The sequence below is a fragment of the Tenebrio molitor genome, chromosome 6 (assembly GCF_963966145.1).
Source record: "Tenebrio molitor chromosome 6, icTenMoli1.1, whole genome shotgun sequence".
Lineage (NCBI taxonomy): Eukaryota > Metazoa > Arthropoda > Insecta > Coleoptera > Tenebrionidae > Tenebrio > Tenebrio molitor.
In genome coordinates this window covers 7105951-7129192 of record NC_091051.1, presented here as the reverse complement: position 1 = coordinate 7129192, position 23242 = coordinate 7105951, and the positions used below count along the sequence as shown (strand labels likewise).

Sequence of the window (23242 nt, the reverse complement as noted above, 5' to 3'; positions counted from 1 at the left end):
GTTGAAGAGTCGATTGTGAATGCACCACTCATGTAAAAACGTAAGATTTGAACAGCTGATCCGTGATCCGTATAGTGCGTTCATAATTGACACTTCAACGCCAACTTTGAGGATGATTTAAATGAACGCACGATAAGATTTAAACCGCTGATCCGTAATCCGTAGCGTGGAGCGTTCACAACCGACTCTTCAACCCCAGCTTTGATCGGAAATTTAAATGAACACCCATAGAACGGGTGTTGCACTGTACGCACAGAGATATATAAAGTAAATAGAGGGGCAATACATACGGAGCTGCGCGAACAAAATTGAGGCGTCCATGGAGGTATATGGGATGGAACGACGCATGCGCTTTATTTATATACAACATCACCATCTTACCAGAGAACACAACCCACTGATCTCTATGGTACACCATAGACGTCAGTGATCTAACTAAATAAATAACCACAAACAACAAACTAGTGGTGGGCTCAACTGCTATTTTTCAGTTAGTGAAATGAGTCATCCACTTTTTTCATTGTTATTTTAACATTACCTACTTAACATTTTTGTTCCACAACGATATACATATGATACAATAAGGAAAAGAAATGAATGAGCTAATGAGCAGTTATTTGCAATCTGCTAAAAAACAATAACTATTGCGGATTTTTTTTTGAAAACTAAAATAATGTTAATCTATTAAATTTAAATGTTTTAATAAAATCAACGTAAGTACTTATCAATTTATCAGTTATGATATGAATGTATTAGTTTAACAATTAGTTTTATAATAATTATTATGTAACTAAATAATAAATTGATAATTTTTTAAAACATTAATTAGGAGTAATTAACATTTAGCGGTAGGTCTAAATTAGTGAGATGACCAAAATGTGGTTTCCCACGATTAAGATAGGAATTTGAGAAAAACGCTCTAGATCACGTTTAAACTGTAACAATTGGTTCTCCAGATGATTTTTGCACCTAATATGGTGGGAAGAAAAAATTAGAAAAACTCAAAGTGGTGACAGTTTGAGAAGACGTCAAAAAAATCGGCCGCTTGGACATTTCTGTTTATTGACACGAAGTAATAATTACTCAAATTGCAAAAAAATAATATTGGAAGGGCCAAAAATTGTAGGGTTCGGACCTGTTCAAAGTATAAAATTTGAAGAATTCGGTCCTGCTTTGATTCATTGCGCAAACTCTGTTCCCTCCTGCGCAGTTGCTATTAATCACAAATTTCAAGCATTGCTTTGATCCTCTATTTACTTTATATATCTCTGTGACTGTACGAGAGGGTAAATAACCCAGGACGATCCTTACCAATACGCATGCGTTAGTAACTTGGGTGCTTTGTTGTTATAATTGATTTTAGTGTTGGGCATAATCGATATATTTCCATAATCGAATTAATCGAAATAATCGCTTTGTATAATCGAATGATCATTCGGATTGTCCGATTATGAATGATTCGCATGCGCAGTTGCTTTGAATAACGAGTGATACTCGGATGGACGATTATGAATGATACCAAGGCGGTCACATAATACGCATATTTCAATTTTCACATCAAGTTCTTTTTTGGAATCTTACTGAAGTAAACGAAACTAATCTCTGCTACCCTCACTAATGCGGGAAGAAATAAAATCACTAGATTAAAACAATGAGAACCAAATGACAGAACCACCGAATGAATATCTCGTAATAGAGTGGTCGTGTCGAGTCGTATCGAGTGATCATTCGTTTTACCATCCAGTTCTCGACTTCTCGAAACATTCTAACGAATTATTTTAACGAATGATAATCGAAGAGCATAATCGAATGATCGATTACTCGGCTATAATCGATATATTTCGATTATATCACTCATAATCGCCCAACACTAATTGATTTCATATAAATGTTCATCAAGTGAGCTGTGCATTTGTAAAAGCACCTTTAATTTAGTTACATTACAAAAGTCACATTTATGAAGGTCATGTCCAATAAATCTTTACTTGGTAAAAATACAAAGACAAAAACAAATAAGAATTACTTTAATTTAATCAGTAAAAAGACGTAACATTGCTTTTAAAATCAGCAATGTTAAAATGGACAAAAACTAAAAAATTAGTCAAATCGGGTTCGCGCAGAGCAAGCAACTTTGAAAGTTAAAGTCACTAGCTTTAGCTTTACTACCAACAGAAAATCAGATTTTCATGGCTTGCTTAGATGCACATTTATATGAAATTGAGTATACATGTACCGCGTGCTGCGCGTAAGGCAAAGAACAGTAGATGAGTAGAACACAAACTAAAGATATAATTATGTTTTTAGAATCTTTTAATAGGTCTATTATTGTATTCAATTTGGAGTCGTTTATGACTATCTATTAAAGCACTCGTAGTTTAATGGATCTCTAAGAACATTTTTATCAATATTTCAGTGTATTATTGTCATTTACACCAAAAAACTTCCAATATTAATGTTCAAACTCTACTTTTTAACATATGTTGCAGATGTAGTTGCATCCGTTACCTTGAATTACCAATTACATAATACAAAATTCCCTAGAATTTGAAAATTTAATTTTTTTATTTAAAAATTTTAAAAAAATCTAAAAAATTACATAAAAAAACTCGCCTACGGGTCGTTTTCTAGACCAGGGATTCGTGCGCCAAATCAACCCTTATAAAACTCGTTGTGCAAACATTTCATCACAGTTTTTTTTAGCAGCAACATCTAAAATCGTTTCCTCGGAAACGCATACATTTAGTAGAGTTACCTTCAGGAAGGCGTGTGTGATTGGTTATCTTAAAATCGTTTTCATTTCAAAACTAATATACTTTTCACGTTTGTTGTAGAATCCTTGTTGGATTAAATATAAAATTCACAGTTAACAGCTGACGCGCGAGTTCTGGGACACCTGTATAAATGAGTTTACTACATAAAAAAGGTCTTTTATTGTATTGTTTCTTATTATATACGCAAGTGTTGTTATAATTTTTAAACAATAAATTTGCGATATTTTCTAAGTCCGTGAACGTCAAACTTAAATAACGCGCAAAATTATAGGACTTGCGCACAAGTATGGAATGGCCTGGGTCATTTAGCCTCTCGTTGCACTGTTGCCATCGTTGCAGTCGATAAATGGAACGCACCAATATACGAATACAAACCACGTGGTTAAGTGTCAGCACAACATCAGCAAAATATCACGTTTGAAAACTTGAAAAAGTGTTGTTTTTACAGGTTAGAGGTTAATCTTTTTAAAAAACAATTTGTCAGCAACAATAATTTAAAAAATTACAATATGCAGAAGGAAAATGTTAACAACACTACAAACAAAAAAACTTGTAAATGTACTCAAGAAAATATGCAACCTAAATTAAAAATTCTTGCTATACATGGTTATCGGCAAAACGCAGAAACTTTCAAGCAGAAGACCGGTTCATTTCGTAAAATGATGCATAAATGGGCACAGTTTACATACATCACCGCGCCACATAAAGTCATTTTAATTGATGACATGAATCAAGTCAATAACATTGATATTGGTCAAAGCAAGGATGAAGGTAAAATTTATTCACCCATCGTCAAATGTGGACACTGAAATTTTAGAACAGTATGGTTGGTTTTTTAATAGAGATGACCACACTTTTAGAGGAATACGAAAAGGTGGACCTGCTATAGGTTTTGAAGATAGTGTAAGACTTGTGGAAGATGTCTTTGAAAAAGAAGGACCATTCGATGGAATTCTAGGTTTCTCACAAGGAGCATGTTTTGTTGGATTATTATGTGATTTACATCAGCGGGGTTGTAAGTAAAATAAATAAAAAAATAATTATCAATATGTTTACATCATGTTAATTTTTTAGTATTAAACTGCAAATTTGACTTTGCAATAATGGTCTCAGGATTTAAGTCTGGCAGTTTGCCCCACATGAAATATTTCAATGAAATTATTACATTACCAACTTTGCACATATTTGGTGAAACAGATCAAATCATTCCAACAGGTGAACAGCTTTAAATGTATGTGTGATAAAAAAATAATTTGAAAGTTGTAGAAATGAGTGAACAACTAAGTTCAGCTTTTCTTGAACCAGTAATTTTAAAGCATCCCGGTGGACATTATTTCCCAGCAACAGCCCAGCAGAAGTCTGTATATCAAAGTTTTCTCAAAGCTAGATATTTACATAACAGTGAAAAAGATGAATATGAGTAGGGAAATTAATATAGGTACACAAGATATTCAATTCATTATTTTAATAGTCATAATTGTTTATTTTAAGTAAATGTTTAAGTTTTCTTGTTAAAAGTAAAGCAAACCATGAATTGGAAGTAAAAATAAAAGTGTCATGTGTCTTTTTTGTAGGAATTAATTTCCCAAGACTTGATGCAATATCTATCATAATTAATATGGAATGTAATAATTTTAGTCTGTTTTCCTTTTTTTGTGAATGTGTATACTGGAATACAATAACTGACAAAATTAGGAAACAATATATACCTAATTGTTGGTTGTGAAATTAATTTTTGTATTTGAAAGAAAAGTGTTGATAGTCGTTTTGGTCGTAGTTCATCCTGTTTTTTTATTCTCATTTTATTATTTTACTCAAAAGGTATGATATGGTAGCTACCACATTTTGCACATAATTGACATAATGATTATTTTGTGTTAGGTAAATAAAGGTAAATAAAGAGACAACCCCCTAAATAAACTCAACAGTTCAATGTCAAATTTTGGCGGGAGGTTGGGCCAACCCACGATATTCTTCTTTCTATCATGGACCAACTCAAAAAAATGAAATTTATTCTAGGGATTTCTTTTTTTCTGCCAACATAATTCAACAGGTGGTGGATTTTTGATTTTGAAACAGTCAAACAGATTATATTTATTAGTGAAAATTGCTGCAGTGCCATTAATGAGTAAATAACTGAGTTTCGTAATGCGACTAATTAATGTAACAAAAGCGTTAAATAAAAGCCAGATGCGTACTGTAATTATTCGATATTTTCTTTTAATCTCATTTTTAACTATATAATTTTGAACGTACTCCTTTGTGGTGCGTTACGTCGATATTGCAGCAATCTACGTTAGCAACGTCATCGATTGTTTTGTTGGAATCAAATGTTTCTCGAAAACTGTTTGACACATGTCAGAAATACCATGTTCCACTCAACTTGACATGAAATTTGTCAGATTTCGTGATTTAATTCAGTAGCGAAAGTACTTTATTTTTGATTTAGGCTGAAGGTAACATCCGAATTGCAACATACGACTCGATCAAACCACATCTTCTTTCGCAAAATAGTTAGGTTAGACGCTGTTGATTTTTTACAGGAGCGGCCGTTTTTATAGCCAAATTTGGGACAATTTTTACGTAGGAGAAGTACCTTTTATTTTATTTTGGGGGTCTCGGCCCCATGAACCTTTCCATCGTAAGTCAATACCTTTGTAACAATAGCCCAACACGGAAACACGAAGTGAGATGCCAGCTGCTGTAGGTGGCATTAATCATTCTAGTAACGAAGAATGCGGCATACGCGATGTGTGGGCACATAATTTAGAAGAAGAATTCAGAACAATAAGACAGGTGACGGTGTATTTTGCTCAGTTTTACCTTCACCAAAAAAGTATTGCAGATTGTTCAAAAATACCATTATGTTGCCATGGATACGGAATTTCCGGGAGTGGTGGCACGGCCGATAGGAGAATTTAAAAGCTCGGCCGATTACCAATATCAAATGTTAAGATGTAACGTGGATCTCCTCAGAATCATTCAGTTGGGACTTACATTCCTCGACGACAATGGAAAAACACCAGGTGGCTCGTACACGACGTGGCAGTTTAACTTTAAATTTAATTTGCAGTAAGTGCCAAACACTGTGTGATTGAATTTAGAAAATTTTTGATATTTTAGAGAAGACATGTATGCACAAGACAGTATCGATCTACTCACGAATTCGGGCATTCAGTTTAAAAAACACGAAGATGAAGGCATAGAGCCCCTAGATTTTGCAGAACTGTTAATGACATCAGGAATAGTCCTCATGGACAACATAAAGTGGTTGTCGTTTCATTCGGGGTATGATTTCGGGTATTTGATAAAATTATTAACTGATAATCACCTGCCGCAAGACGAAAACGAGTTTTTCGAGCTCCTCAAGCTATATTTTCCCGCCATTTATGACGTGAAGGTACGCGAAAGTTAACTAGTTGTCCTGGAGAGTTTATTTGTATTTTTTCAGTACCTCATGAAATCGTGTAAAAACTTGAAAGGGGGGCTGCAGGAAGTCGCCGAGCAGTTGGATTTGGAGAGAATAGGCCCACAACATCAAGCGGGTTCCGATTCGTTGTTAACTGGAATGGCTTTCTTTAAGATGAAAGAGATGTTTTTCGAGGATACAATTGATGATTCGAAATTTTCGGGACATCTCTACGGCTTGGGCACCTCGTTTGCTGTCAACGGAACCTCCAACAATTACGCGTCAGACAACGGAGAAAATACCAATTCATGAAATTCTGCTTTATTTAATTTTCCGTGCTTTATTTTACATTTTGGTCAGATTTGTGTAAATAAGATCGTCTGGTTTTCTTTGTATTGTTTTATAACAATTTGCCCCGATATTAGTAAGAAAAACAACCGTTTAATATTGAATGTACTAATTTTTATTCTTAATTAAATAGGATTTTTCTACTTACAGTTTTACTATTTACTAATACACGCTCTGAATTAACTGTCCCAGTTTATTAAAAAATGCAAACCAAACAAAAGTGGGGGATTCCTTCCGATTCTTCCTTGGATATTTTTTTGACAGAATTACAGAAATTAATCCTCAGTCGCACCAACCGAAAAAAAAACCCCAAATGGAAATTGTTTCTGGCTTAAAATGATCTATCAATTGTTAAGGGTAACATGGTTAATTTTGCAAATGATTCAAATTTAATAATCTCAAAATATCGGCAATGAAATTATTAAACTTCAATATTTATTCACAACAAATTACTACAAATTAGTAATTTTTGGTGATTAATTTTTTAAAGTTGAATCTCTAGGAGCGTGCTTGACATTTAACATGACGTGCGTTATTTGAATTCAAAGGTGGGGTATTTTTCCAAATATTAGGGTAGTTTTTCAGTAATAGCAGTTGCAATCATTTCAATCCTCTTCGAAAGTTAGCATAGTATTGTTTCTTAAAGTGCACCAGTACCAAACATAGTTCCTAAATTATGAAATTATACATTTAAACTTGGTACAGGTTGCAAAGACACACTTGTCATTTGCAACAGCATTTTTTTCATATTTCTGAACCAAATAAAGGCACAAAGGGACCAGAAAATCATAGTTTGGGTTGAATATTTTCCATATAAGTACAGTTTTAAAGTAATTTCAAATGACTAATGCCATAAAAGCGCTGTTGCAAATGACAAGTGTGTCTTTGCAACCTGTACTGAGTTTACATATTTTTTAGACTATCCTAAAATTAAAAGTAAATGTAGAAGATAGTATGTATCACCTATAATTTGGAAAATTTTAACGTGGTGTAGGAAAATAAGTATTTTTTTTAAATCAAACATCACGTCAAGATATTTCTTTTCCTTTTGGAATAACGGTTTAATCTTTTTGTGATAAAATACTTCAAAATTATTTTATCAAATAAAGAAGGACGTACTCCAGTTAGGGACTAAGGGATTATAATAATAAAAGAAGTGCTATCAACTATGTATTGATGTCAACTTAAAATACATTTTTAGGACAACATATACTTAAATTCGACAAAAGATTACTTATACCTAAAAAGGAATGGAATATTCACTTATTGCTCTAAAATTGATACCACACTCCCCTAAACCAATGGTTCAATAAATTTTACACTTAAATACGGCAATAAGGAAGACATTTGAAATTCTACCTCGAATACTGAAGAACAAATAATATCAATTACAATAGAAGCAAAGTATAACGTTACTTTGTACAGAAAATGTATTTTTTTTACATTAAAAAAGTACAGATTTGTCAGTTAGAAGAGGAGGTCGTCGTCTCCTTCATCTAACAAACTCGCTGCTTCTGTCAACCTGTCTTGTTCTTTTTTGTCTGCTTTTATCGCGTCCGCCTTAGCCCTCGCAATCTTCTTCTTGTCTTGAATTTTTTTTAGGCGATAGAATTCTTCACGTTCCACCTCGTCAAGTTCGGAAATAATGTAGTGCAAGGTGTTTTCGATCCTGGGTATAATGACTGAAAAACAAAGACATAAACAGACGTGAAAAATGAATTTTTAGAAATTACCGTGTTCGATCGCGTTTACTCTTCTGTTTGTTACTTTGATTACTTCATCTAAAGTAATAAAAGAAGTTTGCAGTGAGGCCAACTCTACTAGTAATTTGACAGCACTTTGATAATTTTTCTTCAGTTTGGCCAATTGCTGACCACCTCTTGCCAACCCAGCCAGCTCATATGTATCTGTACCATCTTGATAACATTCAAAAACAGGTAATGTGACGCCTGGAATAAACAAACATAATAGTCATCAATGAGCCTCAAATAGTATATTATGATCTGAGTTTTATAAGACGATACGAGTTGATTGGGGCACGACGAACGCAGTGAGGAGTGCTCCAACAGAACGAGTGTCACAGTGTGTCTTATAAAACGAGTGTAATATACTATTTTTTCTACTTTGGTCGCATTAATTTCATAAAAACTCCAAAATCTAATTATGAAATAATCTAGGGACTTTTGTGCGGCATTTCTGTGAAATTTATGTCAAATGTTTTAATTGTTAACAGGAGTTCGCCAGATGCCGGGCGGCGAGAATGCATTTAGCACATTGCCTAAGCACGCTCCGCCCCTAACTGTTTAAGCGCGAATTTTAAATATTGAAAACAAAAACGCCGACTTTATCTGACCTAAAAAATGATGTGACAGCGTCCTTATATCGAAAAGAACTATTATTTTGCACGTTTGAACCTGATATCTGGGTCCGCCGCAATTTCTGATCACGCGCCGGCGTGCGCTGTGACAATGTTTTGGCTATGTGTTAAATGCATTCTCGCTGCCGGGCGCCGGCCAGCGTGCCATTACAGCAATACCAACGTATTACGTATTAAAAAAAAAAAAAAAAAAAAAAACCGTTTCACAAAAAATTCCATTGTGACACTACTTTTAGTTTCACAAAATGCTCTTTATGATACCAAAGTAGAAAAGCAAAGTTTTCATGGGTATACCTGCTACATTGTCTTTTTTTGTTCGGATTTTCATTTGAGCCTTTGTGACATTTTGCAGGACCACTTGGTTGAAGTCACCTGTTGCAAACTTTGCTTCTGCCAAAGAAAACGCCGCCTCTTTCATTACCTCACCCATGAGGGTTTTGGTCTACAATTTAATCATAAAATAGTTTGTCACAACTGATCAAATCAACTCACCTCAATGATTTTGTTCAGGATCATACGGAACCGCATCTGTAAAGCGTCGGCTTTCTTTTTTAGCAAACTGTGACCTTTCTGGGCCCCCTTAAGCCTGGCTTTCATCAACATTTGAGCCCTGGAAGAAGACAGTTGGTCACTCACATTTTTCGATTTTGATTTTTTTTTTTTTAATATATACAGGGATGATCTATATGGGTTTTTACTAAAATACGTACCCTCTGGAGGGGAAAATTGGCAGCCTATCCTTTGCAGACATTTTTTAACACAATTTCCATGTATTTCACGAGTTCAAGTCAGCTGACCAGGTGACATAGACACATGACAACAAAATCATGCAACTTATTCCACGCCCTCTATTAGCACTAATTTATATATAAAAACCCGCAAACTGTTGTTAAAATCAGCACGCGTAGTCGGTAATTTAGATATTTAATTTGACAGTGATCAGCTGATGTACTTTGTTGACATCGTGCTGACGTAATCTAACCTCACTTTACTGTTACCGAATAAAAATATTTTTATTTATGTCGTTCAAAGATTTATTTAAGTTTTACAAATCAAAAAACCCTCCTCCTAATTTAAATGACGTGTTGGACTTTGATAATACAGAAAGAATATCGTCACAGGCAAGTAACTGCAAACTGTCAACACATGAGTGTAATCATTTCAGTTGCAGATTAAAAAAATTGATGTAGGAAATATTTCTGGTTCAAATAAAAATTACGGCTTGAAACCGAATAAAACTTGGGAAGCTTATGAACTGGTCAGGCATCCTGGTAATTTTGAAATAAAAATAAAAGTCTTTTGCTAATTGTGGTATTTAGGTTTAATTTTTATTAAAAACCCATTTACTAGCATTGGTCAAAGGTACTGGGCAGTGCGCTGTTTGCAGGACTATTCAAAAAAACCCAACAAAACTAATTTAGATTCTTTTAATTTGGTACCTGATGGAAAAGAATGGTGGGATGTTTGTCACAACAACAATGATAAACTCTTGATTAATAAGCTTAGGTGGGCAACTTTGGGATATCACCATGACTGGGATACAAAAGTAGTAACCAAATTGATTTAATTTTGATAAAACAATAAAATAATTTAAGGTATACAGTGAAGAAAATAAAGGGGATTTTCCACAAGATTTAGCTGACCTGAGCAAATATATTGCCCAGTCACTTGGATTTTCTTATTTTAACGCAGAAGCTGCCATTGTTAATTATTATCACATGGATTCAACTTTATCAGGGCATAGAGACCATTCAGAAGAAAATTTGGAGGCTCCTCTGTTATCCTTCAGGTACAAACAAGTAGACAACTTTTTTTTGTTAAGTTAATTGATGGATTTAGTTTTGGACAAACAGCTGTATTTTTATTGGGTGGTGAAAGTAAAGAAGAGCAACCATCAGCACTGTTTTTGCGTAGCGGTGACATTGTGATAATGAGCAAAGAATCAAGACTGTGCTATCATGGAGTTCCTAAGATCCTTCAGATGGATTCAAGATTTTGGGATTGCTTTGAAGAAGAAAATTTAGTCAACAAGGAATTCAAAGAAGCTGTAAATATTTGTAAAGAGGAAGTATTGTGGAAGCCATTTGCAGATTATTTGAGCAACTCCCGAATAAATATTAATGTAAGACAAGTACTGAAAAGAGGCCACAAGAGACTTTGTGGGGATCCTGAAGAGAAAACCTAAATGTGCTTTAAAAATAAAACTTGTTAATTATCTGTGTTGTTTATTGGAATTTTATTCACATACAGAGTGCTTCCCAGTGGTCTGACCACACAAGATTTTAATTGTAGCTAATGTATGGTTTGATGGAGTGAATTGTTCCACATGGGCAAATGTCTAGCAAGCCCAAGATGTCCCAGAAATTCACCGATATGCTGTACAGCTTGGCGAAGACTTTATTTTTTTTGCTGCGAGATTTGGTCAGTTCATAGTGTTGCAAAGTTTTCGATAAGTCGTTGAAAATGTCGTCGTCTAGCACGGGGTCCCCGATGTCGTACGCCGGCGAGATGTGAATGGTCTCTCTCAGTTTCTTCTTTTTCAGCGAAGAACTGGACGGGATCTTGGTTAATGACATGTCAAACTTTCGTCAGTTTAAAAAAACTTGTTATCGGTCGTTAACAGATACTGTCGATCTGTCCGTTCCTGTCACGAAACATGTCACTATGTGAGACGAAAATTCGCCGTGTTTCAATCTTAAAATGTCTGATACCGACGCCACTGAAGTGGACGATCTGCGGATTGACGTGAAATACTGCTCCTGGTTCGCGATCGCCGTCAGCACCGTCATCTGGGCCCTGACCTACCAGTTGCTGAGGGCCGTTTTGACGACGAAGAGTCGCGAGTATTGCTGCCGCATACTCAGCTTCTGGCACGGGGCGATCACCGCGTTCATCGGGATCAATCAGTGCTTTCTGATCGACACCCCGTTTGACCACCCGGAATGGCGGACGACCAACAGCCAACGGTTCCTGATGGTTTGCAGTCTGGGCTACTTCATCCACGATTTGGGCTGGGTGCTCATCTACGACAGAGGCTCCAAGCTGATGATCGCCCATCATATCTACAGCGTGTTCGCTCTGAACAGGATGCTTCACAAGCATTACTCGGGAGCTCAAGCTACTTGCGCCCTCGGGAGCATGGAGATCTCGAATCCCATGCTGCAAAGCAGGTGGTTTCTGAGAAGCGAGGGGTATTACCCGTCAGTATTCTACACTTCAGTTGAAATTACATTTATGATAGTTTTCTTCTTAGTACGAATTGTCCTGGGGACGTATTTTCTTATCGTTATTACTTTCCAACCGAAAAACGACTGGGATTTTAGAATCCTAGCAGCTACCATATACATCATGTCTTGGATGTTTATGATCAACATAACGAAATATCTGATAACGAAATACGGTCTGGGGCGCAAACCTCATGACCTCCACTCCAAAGGAACTTAAGATTATCGGAGCAAATTGTAACTAATTTTAAGTGTAATAAAAGGATTCTCGAAATAATAGGCGTTCATGAAATTATTCAAATTAGATAAAACCTGCATCTTTTGCAATGCGTTGTTATACATATATCAAGAAAATTTATTGTTTGTGGCTCATTTAAGAATTAAACTGCATACCGAAGAATAATGACGTCGCTTGAATTAACGAGCGGTATTAATATACGATGAGAAGTAATTTATTGTGGGACAGAATGGAAAGGAATTTATTAGGAGGTGGTTTGAAATGTAACATCTTTATTTTTCCGAAGAAAATAACCGGGAAGAATGTAACTTGCCCAATTTGCAATTTAAATGTAACAAATATAATTTGCGGAATCGTTAGAGGTGGCATTATATTGGATTAATTAATCTGTTACTTCATAATAAATTCTGAATTTATAAAGACTGCGGAGCGGTTTGCACTTCCTCACTCCGTCTCCGCCGGTTATCTTGAATAATAAATACACAAATGGAAACGACAAACGTCCCACGACAAACGCTGCAACGCTAATAAATAATCTTCATTCGCGGAGAAACTTTAAATGCAAAATCAACATTATTCGTAAAAATATTTGTATTCCTTTGAATATGAACGTTTTTCTTATTGGAACAATAGTAGCGGCTCGTAATAGAAAAAGTTACAAAACGAGAGTTTTTACAAGAATATTTTTTTAAGAAAAATTAAATTTTCAAAAATGAGAATGCAATACACAGTTTGCCTAAACAAAGTACCTACTTTGGGGAGGATGAATTTTAGAAAATTATTTTAAGAAACCACAAGAACTCGAATGATATAAAAGCGAAACACCAACTACGACAACATTTTTGAAATTATGACATTCCACAAATCAAAATGAATTGAACGCGAACGCATTGTATGTCATTTTTATTTGATATTGTTAAGTACATATGTGCTTGGCAGCTTATCGCCTTTTATTGGCTATAATGATAGCTCTTTTAACGACTCAATCTAAATATGTAGAACTAATTTCTGCAAACAATGGTTTTCATCCGTCCGTGTCTTGACATTTTAAATGAGATTGCTTTATTAAATAGTAATGTAAGGATTTTTTAATGCCTTTGAACACGAACATCAAGACCACATGAGAAATATTCAATGCGCAAATGTAAAAGACGAAAAGTTTTAAATGAATAAAAAAAATAAATTGAAGTAGGTATGTAAGTATGCTCATGCTGTTAGTTGGTGGAAACGCAAATCTATAATACAGGGTCATTCTAAATGATTGTAGTCGAAGTAGGCCATGCCCATGTTATTACATTTTTGCCGCTTTCATGTGAACTGTCAGTTTTGTCGCTGTCATCGTCATTTTTTAGGTGAAAAGTGCGGTGATGAGATTTTTATTTATTTTTGTTGAATTAACGATTGAATCCAGAAATATTGAGTTATGTAACTCCCGTGTGTGAACGGTGTGTACTCACTTATTCACATCATTTTGATGTTTTTTTTTTTATGTGGAGCGGCAACCATAAATTTTGCATTTAATTTTCACGCCTACTTCGACTACAATCATTTAGAATAACCCTGTATAATTTTTAATGAATGAAACTACATATTCAAAAATTTAGATTAAACTTCTGCTTTTAACAAGGTGAAGTTCTGTTCCCACGTTAGTTTATCATTTATCGGTGTTTGAGTAACATTTTAAATAAGTGTAATGATTCATCAATTTTCAAATCTTAACTTTAAAAACTTGAACAGTTAAACATTATTTTTAAAAATATTACAGCAAAGTTTTACTACATGGTTATTAATAATGATAAAGACACTTTAACCTCTCGTCTTTAAATATTAGCTTCACTAAACTGTTACATATTTACTTAATTAAAATATTTGCGAAAAATATTTTGTTTCTCATTTTTTAGAATTTCTTTGGATTTTGACTTGTTACATCGAATGTGCCACTATAAAAACAAGAAGTTAAATTTAAACTGCGACGCAGCACGGTTCCATTGGTATTCATTGTTGCCATTCACTCTCTTTTTGAATTAGGGTTGACTCCATTTGTTAACATCATTCCTGAAGCATTTTTAGCAAGAAATTGCGGGGCCGCATACGACAGTAATGACGAAAAGTTTCTCGAAGACTTATTGTCCTGATATGTTACTTGAAACTGTACGAGAAAAACTAAGCGAAAGTCATTAAAATATGTACCAGAACACCATAAACAACATTTGCAAGCAGTTAAGAGTTTTGTGAAAATAATAAATGATTTACTAGAAGTTGATAAGTATGTACCTACTTACTTTATTTACTCACTTTTTTTTTGAGAATATTGTAAGTATCTTATTTGCTTATGAAGTTGTTAATGTTGAATACTGTTGAAAACAATAGCCGTAGAGGCTCCTAACCTACTTCTTGTTTAACTAATTAGAAAAAACATAATCTTAGAGGTAGGTATACTTAGTTATAAAGTAGGAACAAGTAAAATCCAAACTTTTTGATTGAGAGTTCTGCCTAAGTCTGTTATACATTGTTATAGTTTCGCTATAAATTTTACAAGGGTTGGGAAATTGTTTCAATAATAAATTACTAAGCGTTGACTTAGGCTTACTTACCTCTATGCTGGGTGAGAACTAGATCAAGCTTTAATAATAGATTCGCACTTAATTGTATGTTTCTTGTATCTCTCAGAACAACAGCAAGAGGCATCACACAATTGATTATTGTAAGAATTTATTATTAAGTCTTTATCGACGACGAAAACAGTAATATATGCAACAATTGCATAAAGTCCTAGGTACTTCTTTCACGAATGATGAATGACCCGCTAATGTAAATACTTTTCTCACAATTTTTCCTTTTTTTCACAATTACATATGTTTTACACACTAAAATAGTGAAAAATAGTATATTTTTTTTACCAGTCGTAGAAAAACACTTTGACCACGATCAGAATTCAAAGTACACTTCATTCAATGACTGAGTTTACTTTTTCAAATTTTAGTTCCACAACGTAATGCAGTGAAAAATACTAAACGCGCCATTTTAATTGTTTCAACGTGTTCAGTATATCGTTGGTAGCCATGCAAAACAATTCGCACCACTTGTAGTCCTACACGCACTTTGCTTACTTGGTGAATTGACAGCTGTTTACCATAACGAATTTTAGGTATAAGTGTTTTTAATTGTTATAAACTGTTGCTGAACTTATCAATTCTTCTAAGAAGAACGCCAAAACATTTATTTCGCTCGATTTTCAAATTTGTTTTGTTTGAATCTACACGCCAAGACTCCTTAATTTCACCTTTCTTGTTGTTTGGGCTTTTTATGTGCACTGTTCGTTATAAAAACATAGTTTTGCTACCGAGACAAAGCAATTCATGTTCTGGTGGTAGTCAGCACAATAATTTATTGCTTTTTATGCAGTCCTGAACCCACCCAGTTTTGCCAGTAACAGGAAAAATTATGACTCTTTTACGGTGGGAAGGAACTGCATTCATATAGAAATCTACTTGTTGTGCCTGTAGTAGCAATTCTCCTTCAAAAGTATTATTAAAAATCCTTCCCTGTTTTCATTGTTCAAAAAAAAGCCTTCAAATACAATCTTTTTTATAATCAAATCACAAATTATGCACCTTTGTCTCTTCTTTCTTCGTTTTCAACACTCTACGAAGTGATTCTTTCATATGTATTTTCAATTTTTTCTTTACTAAAATTTACAAACTGGAAGCAAAACCTAACTGGAACTCATTTTGAGAATTTGTAATTATAGTAGATACATACAGGGTTATTCACGAGAGGGTTACTTCTGAATTTTTATTTTGCCGCAACCAACAATATCAATGTCAGTAACTACTAAATCAAATGTGTTATTTCTTTTAAATTAGAAATCAAAGTAAGTTGGATAGATTTGTCAGAAATGTCAGATTGACAGATAACCTGTATTTAATCAAAATTCAACAAATAAATTAACAAATTAAGTTCATGTAAAAAGTGTCTACCATCGGATTGTAAACATCCACAGCGGCGACAGAATTCTTTCCACACTCTCCATAAATAAGGAGCATGTCAGTGTTTTCGTCGTTATTTTAAAAACAGATTTTTCGAATTGACATTTTAAAGACAGGACAAAGAGCCATCGTGGATTCAGTTACATATAATTAATTTCAAAATTTTAAATCAAGATATTGTTGCAATGTGTATAATGGGTTGCGGTAAAAAGAAATTCAGAAATACCCCTCTCGTGAATAACCCTGTACATGATACTGTAATTATTTTACTTGTGTACCAATTATTCTACATATTTATAAAAATATAATAGATATTTATGCAACAAGTATGATAGAGACAGCATTATCGCACACATATCTTCGTGACTCACTCCCTGATACGTCAGATTTTATAAAATTTGCTTTCAAGTGACTGGTTTGCTCCTAAATTATTGTTTTAATGATCTCGGTGTCACTTTGAAATTCCCATGTTCGCCACATATTCTAGGAAGGATTCCTCGACAAAATAGGTGGTGGAGTCCTATACCGGTCTCGAGCTTGCCTTCATTAAGCAAGAGTGCATGTACGGTATTGGCTGGTGCAAGAACAACACAACATTAAATTTAATGGATTAAGTGAACGTAGCAGGTCTGTCCCGTATAGCAGGAAGTTCCAACGCCATCAAACCTCCATCGAAGAAAAATCTTTCAGGAGTCGACCCCGTACGGTGTAAAAATCCTGCAAGCAGTAGCGGGTATTGTGCAAGTTTCTTCGGAAATTAGATTAGCGACACCTCGTATTGGTCTTGTGTAATCTGGGATCTGATGCATCCGATAAGGTCCGCAGTGGGTGTTGTTTAAAAGTCTTTTAATTAAAAAGCTCGCCGGTGGATCTCTTGGCGTTCGTTTTGTATCGAGCAATAATTATTGTCGGCGACAAACACAATTATTTCCTTCTGTCACCGACACTCAATTGGATTTCCATCGAATGGAAAATTAAAATTGTTAATCACGCACCCGTGTAATTAATCAAATGCAAAACAAAATCAATTTCGGAGTCCTCTCATCCATGCGTTCTGTCCCAACAGTGCGCCGCCATATAATTAAAATTGATATTAGTTCCGGGGATTTTTTGGCGACGCCGAAAGAATCTCTTTGCGACTCGACCGTCATTAGAAGGGAAAATGTCACAAAGTACGACTCCGGACCTAAATTAATCAAAGAGGGAGCGAGGTGTGATTCTCGCTGTTGCAAGCTGCGAGATCAAAGTTGTTAAAGTAGCTAAGAACCGACCGGGGCCGCCTGTATTATGCAAACCGATCGTCCCCAGCACAGATTTGCATAGATACAGTTCAAGAGATACAAGACCCCAACTTCTCCGTTTACACAGAGCGACCCCCACGCCTCGTCACGGGAATCCGGAGACATTTTTTTAAAATAACCCGACGTAATTAGTACAAATTATAATTCGCGTTCGTCAGAATTAACAAGAAGCTCCGACAAAAATGAATTTCGAGGCGACACTTGGGGATAAATGACACCGGAGTGGTTGGATAGTTGTTCTTGTGGGGCACCTATCTATGTTAATTTGGAACGTCACGTTGAGGGGAGTATTTTATTTGGGAATTTATTCAGTTAGGAGTTTTTCTGTTGCAATTTCTATAAATCATCCGAAGAGACGAGCATTTATCTAATCGTTCCGCACGTTTGTCAGTGTAAATTAGAATTTCTGAAAAAGCCGTGACGATCCACGATAAGAGCCCTTTCGGATGAATATTCATTTCATACAAATGTAAAATCTGTATTTAAAATTCTCATTAGCGCTTCCACTTTTATCTGGCAGTCTCGATGGGAGATTTTAAGCGAGCCGACCTCACGACGTGTCGAAATTACACGTGAATTTGCTTTAATTCGTGAGAAATCTCCATGAAATGACGAAAATTTCTCACCCAAATCGGCCGAAAACGAAGTTTTTCGAGCGCACATGACTCATCAACATATAAATGACTGTTATAAAGAGATTTTATTGTAATTTCGTCGTGTAATTGGCAGCGGACAGGCGAGAAAACGCCACATTTAGTTAATTAGGTTTGAAACCGGACAGAATTGGCGCGAAAAGCGCCATCTGCGAACGACGTGCCGTGAAATTGGAGACGTCACCGGCAACTGTCCCAATCATACCTCGGATGAAAAAAGAGTCTTGCTCTGGGTCTCGCTGTTTTAATAATGGTAAAGGGACTGACGCCAGATCTACTGCGGAAGTTAATTAAAGTCAAATCTGACGAGTTTTATTTTATAAGCTGGCTCGTATTAAGATATCTCATTTTTAAGTTTGCTCATTTTTAGGTTGGTATTATTGGGGAGATTGGGGAAAAGTGACACACTTTAATTAACAAAAACTGAATACAGGAGTGTGAGAATTTTCCATTTGTTTGTTGATAAAGAACTCCTAAAGGAATAAATGAAAGTAACATTTTTTAAATCATATATTCCCGGATTACATTGTAAATTAATCTTGGATCATTACTACCTGCCACTCCCTAGTGCAATTCTGTCACCAACCTAGTAAAATATTTCATAAAAAATTCCTGTTTCGATTTTCTTGCCTAAAGTCCATTCAAAAATCAAAAAACCACTAACGTCGCATTTTCCTCGATAATTACTATCGGCAACTCTGTCTAGTGTAGAATTTGGTGAGAATTGAAATTTTGAGGTTAAGTGTTTATTAAGTGTTGTTTTTCTGGGCATGTTTAAGTAAAAATAATAAGAATTAATAAATAAATGAAATGTGCTGAGCAATAATAAAACAATTTGAACAAATTTTATCAAATAAATGTCATAATTTATTTTTACCAACATAGTATGAAAAAATAACTACCTAGGGTTTATAAATTTACCAATCAAAAGTAACAGGTGGTGGTTTTTTGATTTTTGAAGGGACTTTAGGCATGGAATTCACTATTTCCAGATGATTTGGGCGAATGACAATTCAGTAAATTTAGACGGAGGCCGGAAAATGAAATTGTAGTACCTCTCAAAGATGTAAAATTTAGTTTTTTGTTCGGCACTGTCAGAATTTGAGAATTTTCTCCTCTGTGTTCTGTGAACGGATTTCATTTGATAAATGTCACAACTTGTCAAAACGAAACGTCAAGCTAATTTTAAAGATTTTAAGCGATTTGGAGGTTTGGAGCCTTGAAGGGGCTCCTCGAACAAAAAAACGTTGTATTCAACTCGTTCTGTTAAATTGGGCTTTTTTTGGCACTCTTTAAATACATTACTATATTTGTCACTGCGAAGGTCAAACTTGAATCAGAGCTGACAACTATAGCTCAATACCTTTAGATAAAGCAAATTCGTTTTTTATTTGTGAGGGGACAAGTTTTTTACCTTTTTACTTTTAGACATTGTTTAGCAAAATGTCAGTTATCACGTGACTCCCAATATACGTCAAATTTGACGTTATTAAAAAAGAAAATGCACAAAATGGGGTTGGTGTTCAATATAAAGTAATGGAAAAATATTGTTTTAATGAAAATTTTTCTGAAAGGTTTCATGTGGGCATAAAATTTCAAATTTGAACTAGTTACGTGATAACTCTTGTCAGTCATATTGTTAGTCTTTAGAGAAGCAGACAATTGTCGTAATAAAATCTTTGTGAAATCATTGAATAAAAAATCCTTCCATATGGTAACTTCTTGGTAAACACTGTACGTATTTCAATATTTCAATATTTTACTCAAAGATTATTTTGCATTTTGTTTTTTGTCTAATCAATATTTGGAGTACTTGGGATGAGTAAACAGATTATCATCAACCACTCGAAAGGTTAATGATAACAAAGCCAACGAGGGAGTAAACAAAAATCTCAAAAAAACTAGCACATCGAGCTACTTTACACAAGAATAGGTACGTGACCTGGCTAATATTTAGATTATTATCACTCATAGTTCCACAACATTTCTTTGTCATTAATTTATTTCAAAATTAAAAAAATGTTTAAATAAAATTCAAGGAAGTTTATTCTATACAAAAAGTCACTCCTTTTTAAAATGAATCAATATTTAAATTTTTTAGATTTCCTAAAATCACAAAATTTGCTTTATTTACACATTTTTGGCAACATAAATCTTGATAACACATTTTTGGATAGAACATTGTTTCGAAACCCAAATAATTTTTCGCAACCGATAAACATGTTTGCACCAATTACAATATCGCTCAGGTATTTAAATCCTGCACTGGCGCCACAGAACCAGAGTCAACTCAAACTTGACAGAACTCACACACAATCCAAAATAAATCAAAATGTTCACTCTATTCACTGGACTGCTTCTTCTTGGAGTTGCCGCTGCTCGTAAGTTAACTGCCACGAAATTAAACTGATTTAAATTTGAATTTCAAGGCGAGGTCCAGGTTTGTGATACAAATGAACAATACTCAAGCTGTGGTACTTATTGCCCACAAACTTGCAATGACTACGCCTCCCCTAAAGCATGCCCAGACGTGTGCGCCCAAGGGTGCTTCTGCCTAGAAGGTTTTGTCAGAAGAAGTGTAGACGGCGAATGCGTACCAGTAGAAGCTTGCAAAGGTAAGTACCTACATGTATTAACTTTGTTCTTCTGGATTTACGCACATTTTGTGTAGATGTGCCACAATGCATGGAAAACGAAGAATTTAGAGAATGTGGTTGGTTGTGTCAACCAACGTGTAATAACAATGCACCACAAAATTGTTCCGACGGCTGTGTGGAAACGTGCGTCTGTAAGAAAGGATACATCAGGAGTGCTGTGGATGGTCCTTGCGTGCCACAAGATAGTTGCAGTCAAGGTAAACGTTGTTTTCAGTTTTGCTTTCGATACAGTTAACTTGAATTTCAGAAATTTGTAAAGCGAACGAGGTGTATAAAGATTGCGGTACTGCTTGTCCTGGTACTTGTTCCCAGCCACTGAGAGTGTGCGAACGAAAATGCGTCGCTGGGTGTTTCTGTCAAGAGGGATATGTCCTTGATGACCAAACTAATGAGTGCGTTCCTGTTGACAGTTGTCCCAACAACTTCTCCTAGTTAATGGTGGTACCCTCATTATTATAACTGTTTTCCAGCATTTTTCGTCACATTAATTAAGTTAATTTTTGGTGCTATTATTATTAATATTTTTTGTTACATGATAGTGTTAATAAACTTTCATTGAAATATCAGCTCAATATTTCTTTTTTATGACCATTTAATTCCACCCCACGTAAATCAGTACCTTCTTCTCAGGACGTAGAAGCACCTAAACATCCTACTAACGGGCCTTCAAATAAATTTATATTTGGAGCAACCTATGGAAATTCAATTGTTTGTAACATTTTTCCAGCGTAGAAAATGACACAAGAAACGCCTGACATTTTAACGAAATAAAATTAGGTATTCTCCCTCTACGGAATATGACAATATGAAATTGGGAAAAAGCTTACTATGCAACTCCGGAGAATAATTGGTTACCTACAAAAATTACTTTACACTGTTAAAAGAATTAGAATGTCTCCTACGCCTACTCTAAATATATATTTATTTGAAGGCCCGATACTTTTACAGAATGTTTTTAAAGTATGTAGTCCTTTACATAAGATTATTATTTTCCTAGAGTATAATCCAATTTTCAATTTGAAAACATTTGAACTAATTCATGAGGGAAAATAGATCCAGTCTAATTTTTTTTCAAAGAAGCCAATGCATAGTTTTAGTTTTTAGTTTTCCTATTTCTAACAAAAACATTGTCAAATACTTGACCCTCGAAATTCACCAAGAGTTCGGTTTTAAAAGAGTTGGAGTTTCAGAGTTTGGGGTGAGGGATGTAGAGGTGGGGAGAGCTATTGTAACAGTAATAGTATAATTAAATATCCCCCTACTAAACATTTAATAAGGGGTTTTTAAACCACCCTTCTATCTGTGTTTCTAAGCAAGGGCTAAGAGTATATAACTACCTACTTTATGTCATCATAAATGTGGATAAGTTATTTATAAAGATTACCTGCTGAGACAGTTGTCGATAAAGTAGTGAATCTGAAACTATTCCTGCCATTTATTTTTACTAGTGTATCGATTTCCGCGTAAAAAGATCAAGAGCATCTCTTATGATGTAAGAATTTTTTAGCAAGTAGTGTAATATTTTTGTTAGCAAAAAATAACTAGAAACAACTAATTATGATTAATAAAAAAGATATTATAATATATTTTAATTTTGATGAATGTATGAAGAGCGTCTATTGCTCACGATAATGAAGGTGAGTAATCATTCGAGCATTACACGCGAGTACAATAGCATAGTTTTTCTACCACGTAGAAATTTCATAATTTTCACTATCAGGATTCATTTATTTATTTTTTTTTAATTAAGAATCAACGGATGAACATTAGCGAATTATGACTTACTGTATCGTAACAACTTCATAGTTTACTTGATTGGTCACACCCCGTGAGAAATGATTTATTACACACGGCCGTGGGTAATGAATCGCCATTACTTAACGTAAAGTAATGGATGTATTATTTAATAGGACCTATGTGTCACATTTTTAAATAAGGGTCTCGGTTCAGTGGTCCTCGAATCCTGTAGGCTGGCGAAACCGTGAGGAATTTTATTTCGGGAGCGGCTGTGGGGAATGCAAACACCTAAAAAGTATCACCGGTTGCAAATGAAAGGACCGACGTTCAAGATTTAATGCATTTTTGGCGACTAAAGATGTACGAAATAAATAAAATGTGGAGTAGGAAGCGGAGGGTCTCCCCAGTTTTTCGAGGGCGAAGTTTCAGCACAGTGGGAAAGTCGAGATTAAGATAAATGCGTTAAAAAACCGCAAACTTCCGACTTCTTGATTCAGCATTGATGACGGCGTGAGTTACGACCTACGTGTCGATGGCG

The 23242-nt window shown here is 34.8% G+C and overlaps 6 protein-coding genes across 8 annotated transcripts; 5 read left to right on the top strand and 1 right to left on the bottom strand.

The window, feature by feature from the left end:
• The first annotated feature begins 3156 nt into the window (after positions 1–3156).
• LOC138132651 (esterase AGAP003155) lies at positions 3157–4335 on the top strand. 2 transcript variants are annotated; one of them, XM_069050241.1, is made up of 5 exons: positions 3204–3219; positions 3287–3542; positions 3589–3786; positions 3846–3986; positions 4038–4335. In XM_069050241.1, exons 2-5 carry the CDS (start codon positions 3344–3346, stop codon positions 4193–4195), a joined length of 696 nt encoding a protein of 231 aa, XP_068906342.1. In that variant the 5' UTR covers positions 3204–3219; positions 3287–3343; the 3' UTR covers positions 4196–4335. The 2 variants fall into 2 exon arrangements, with proteins under 2 accessions (XP_068906340.1, XP_068906342.1); XM_069050239.1 differs by having other exon boundaries at positions 3157–3542.
• Positions 4336–5066: 731 nt separating this feature from the next.
• Pop2 (CCR4-NOT transcription complex subunit Pop2) lies at positions 5067–6675 on the top strand. 2 transcript variants are annotated; one of them, XM_069050238.1, is made up of 5 exons: positions 5067–5227; positions 5315–5567; positions 5617–5840; positions 5895–6171; positions 6223–6675. In XM_069050238.1, exons 2-5 carry the CDS (start codon positions 5463–5465, stop codon positions 6490–6492), a joined length of 876 nt encoding a protein of 291 aa, XP_068906339.1. In that variant the 5' UTR covers positions 5067–5227; positions 5315–5462; the 3' UTR covers positions 6493–6675. The 2 variants fall into 2 exon arrangements, with proteins under 2 accessions (XP_068906339.1, XP_068906338.1); XM_069050237.1 differs by having other exon boundaries at positions 5617–5843.
• Positions 6676–7685: 1010 nt separating this feature from the next.
• Positions 7686–9777, bottom strand: LOC138132653 (V-type proton ATPase subunit D 1). Its single transcript, XM_069050243.1, has 5 exons — positions 9616–9777; positions 9398–9515; positions 9200–9347; positions 8262–8477; positions 7686–8210 (listed from the first exon to the last, which is right to left on the bottom strand). Exons 1-5 carry the CDS (start codon positions 9654–9656, stop codon positions 7996–7998), a joined length of 738 nt encoding a protein of 245 aa, XP_068906344.1. The 5' UTR covers positions 9657–9777; the 3' UTR covers positions 7686–7995.
• A 48-nt stretch (positions 9778–9825) lies between these two features.
• AlkB (alpha-ketoglutarate-dependent dioxygenase AlkB) lies at positions 9826–11122 on the top strand. The gene is made up of 5 exons (XM_069050236.1): positions 9826–10026; positions 10077–10176; positions 10225–10451; positions 10501–10694; positions 10745–11122. Exons 1-5 carry the CDS (start codon positions 9925–9927, stop codon positions 11088–11090), a joined length of 969 nt encoding a protein of 322 aa, XP_068906337.1. The 5' UTR covers positions 9826–9924; the 3' UTR covers positions 11091–11122.
• A 58-nt stretch (positions 11123–11180) lies between these two features.
• On the top strand, positions 11181–12406 carry LOC138132652 (TLC domain-containing protein 5-like). Its single transcript, XM_069050242.1, has one exon. The coding sequence runs from the start codon at positions 11606–11608 to the stop codon at positions 12347–12349; it is 744 nt and encodes a 247-aa protein (XP_068906343.1). The 5' UTR covers positions 11181–11605; the 3' UTR covers positions 12350–12406.
• An 8153-nt stretch (positions 12407–20559) lies between these two features.
• On the top strand, positions 20560–21533 carry LOC138133715 (serine protease inhibitor swm-1-like). The gene is made up of 4 exons (XM_069051656.1): positions 20560–20691; positions 20740–20925; positions 20982–21164; positions 21215–21533. Exons 1-4 carry the CDS (start codon positions 20643–20645, stop codon positions 21397–21399), a joined length of 603 nt encoding a protein of 200 aa, XP_068907757.1. The 5' UTR covers positions 20560–20642; the 3' UTR covers positions 21400–21533.
• Positions 21534–23242: the final 1709 nt, after the last annotated feature.

What these genes read in the sequence shown, in the direction of transcription:
- LOC138132652 (XM_069050242.1), top strand. Translation starts at nt 11,606, where the DNA reads ATGTCTGATACCGACGCCACTGAAGTGGACGATCTGCGGATTGACGTG.
- AlkB (XM_069050236.1), top strand. Translation starts at nt 9,925, where the DNA reads ATGTCGTTCAAAGATTTATTTAAGTTTTACAAATCAAAAAACCCTCCT. An exon ending in TGAACTGGTCAGGCATCCTG is followed by an intron (nt 10,177 to 10,224) that starts GTAATTTTGAAA and finishes TGTGGTATTTAG; the next exon opens with GTTTAATTTTTATTAAAAAC. An exon ending in ACCATGACTGGGATACAAAA is followed by an intron (nt 10,452 to 10,500) that starts GTAGTAACCAAA and finishes AAATAATTTAAG; the next exon opens with GTATACAGTGAAGAAAATAA.
- Pop2 (XM_069050237.1), top strand. Translation starts at nt 5,463, where the DNA reads ATGCCAGCTGCTGTAGGTGGCATTAATCATTCTAGTAACGAAGAATGC. An exon ending in AACTTTAAATTTAATTTGCA is followed by an intron (nt 5,844 to 5,894) that starts GTAAGTGCCAAA and finishes TTGATATTTTAG; the next exon opens with AGAAGACATGTATGCACAAG. An exon ending in CCGCCATTTATGACGTGAAG is followed by an intron (nt 6,172 to 6,222) that starts GTACGCGAAAGT and finishes GTATTTTTTCAG; the next exon opens with TACCTCATGAAATCGTGTAA.
- LOC138132653 (XM_069050243.1), bottom strand. Translation starts at nt 9,656, where the DNA reads ATGTCTGCAAAGGATAGGCTGCCAATTTTCCCCTCCAGAGG. An exon ending in TCCTGAACAAAATCATTGAG is followed by an intron (nt 9,348 to 9,397) that starts GTGAGTTGATTT and finishes ATTAAATTGTAG; the next exon opens with ACCAAAACCCTCATGGGTGA. An exon ending in AGTAAACGCGATCGAACACG is followed by an intron (nt 8,211 to 8,261) that starts GTAATTTCTAAA and finishes TTTGTTTTTCAG; the next exon opens with TCATTATACCCAGGATCGAA.
- LOC138133715 (XM_069051656.1), top strand. Translation starts at nt 20,643, where the DNA reads ATGTTCACTCTATTCACTGGACTGCTTCTTCTTGGAGTTGCCGCTGCT. An exon ending in ACCAGTAGAAGCTTGCAAAG is followed by an intron (nt 20,926 to 20,981) that starts GTAAGTACCTAC and finishes CATTTTGTGTAG; the next exon opens with ATGTGCCACAATGCATGGAA. An exon ending in ACAAGATAGTTGCAGTCAAG is followed by an intron (nt 21,165 to 21,214) that starts GTAAACGTTGTT and finishes CTTGAATTTCAG; the next exon opens with AAATTTGTAAAGCGAACGAG.
- LOC138132651 (XM_069050239.1), top strand. Translation starts at nt 3,281, where the DNA reads ATGCAGAAGGAAAATGTTAACAACACTACAAACAAAAAAACTTGTAAA. An exon ending in TGGTCAAAGCAAGGATGAAG is followed by an intron (nt 3,543 to 3,588) that starts GTAAAATTTATT and finishes CTGAAATTTTAG; the next exon opens with AACAGTATGGTTGGTTTTTT. An exon ending in TGATTTACATCAGCGGGGTT is followed by an intron (nt 3,787 to 3,845) that starts GTAAGTAAAATA and finishes TTAATTTTTTAG; the next exon opens with TATTAAACTGCAAATTTGAC.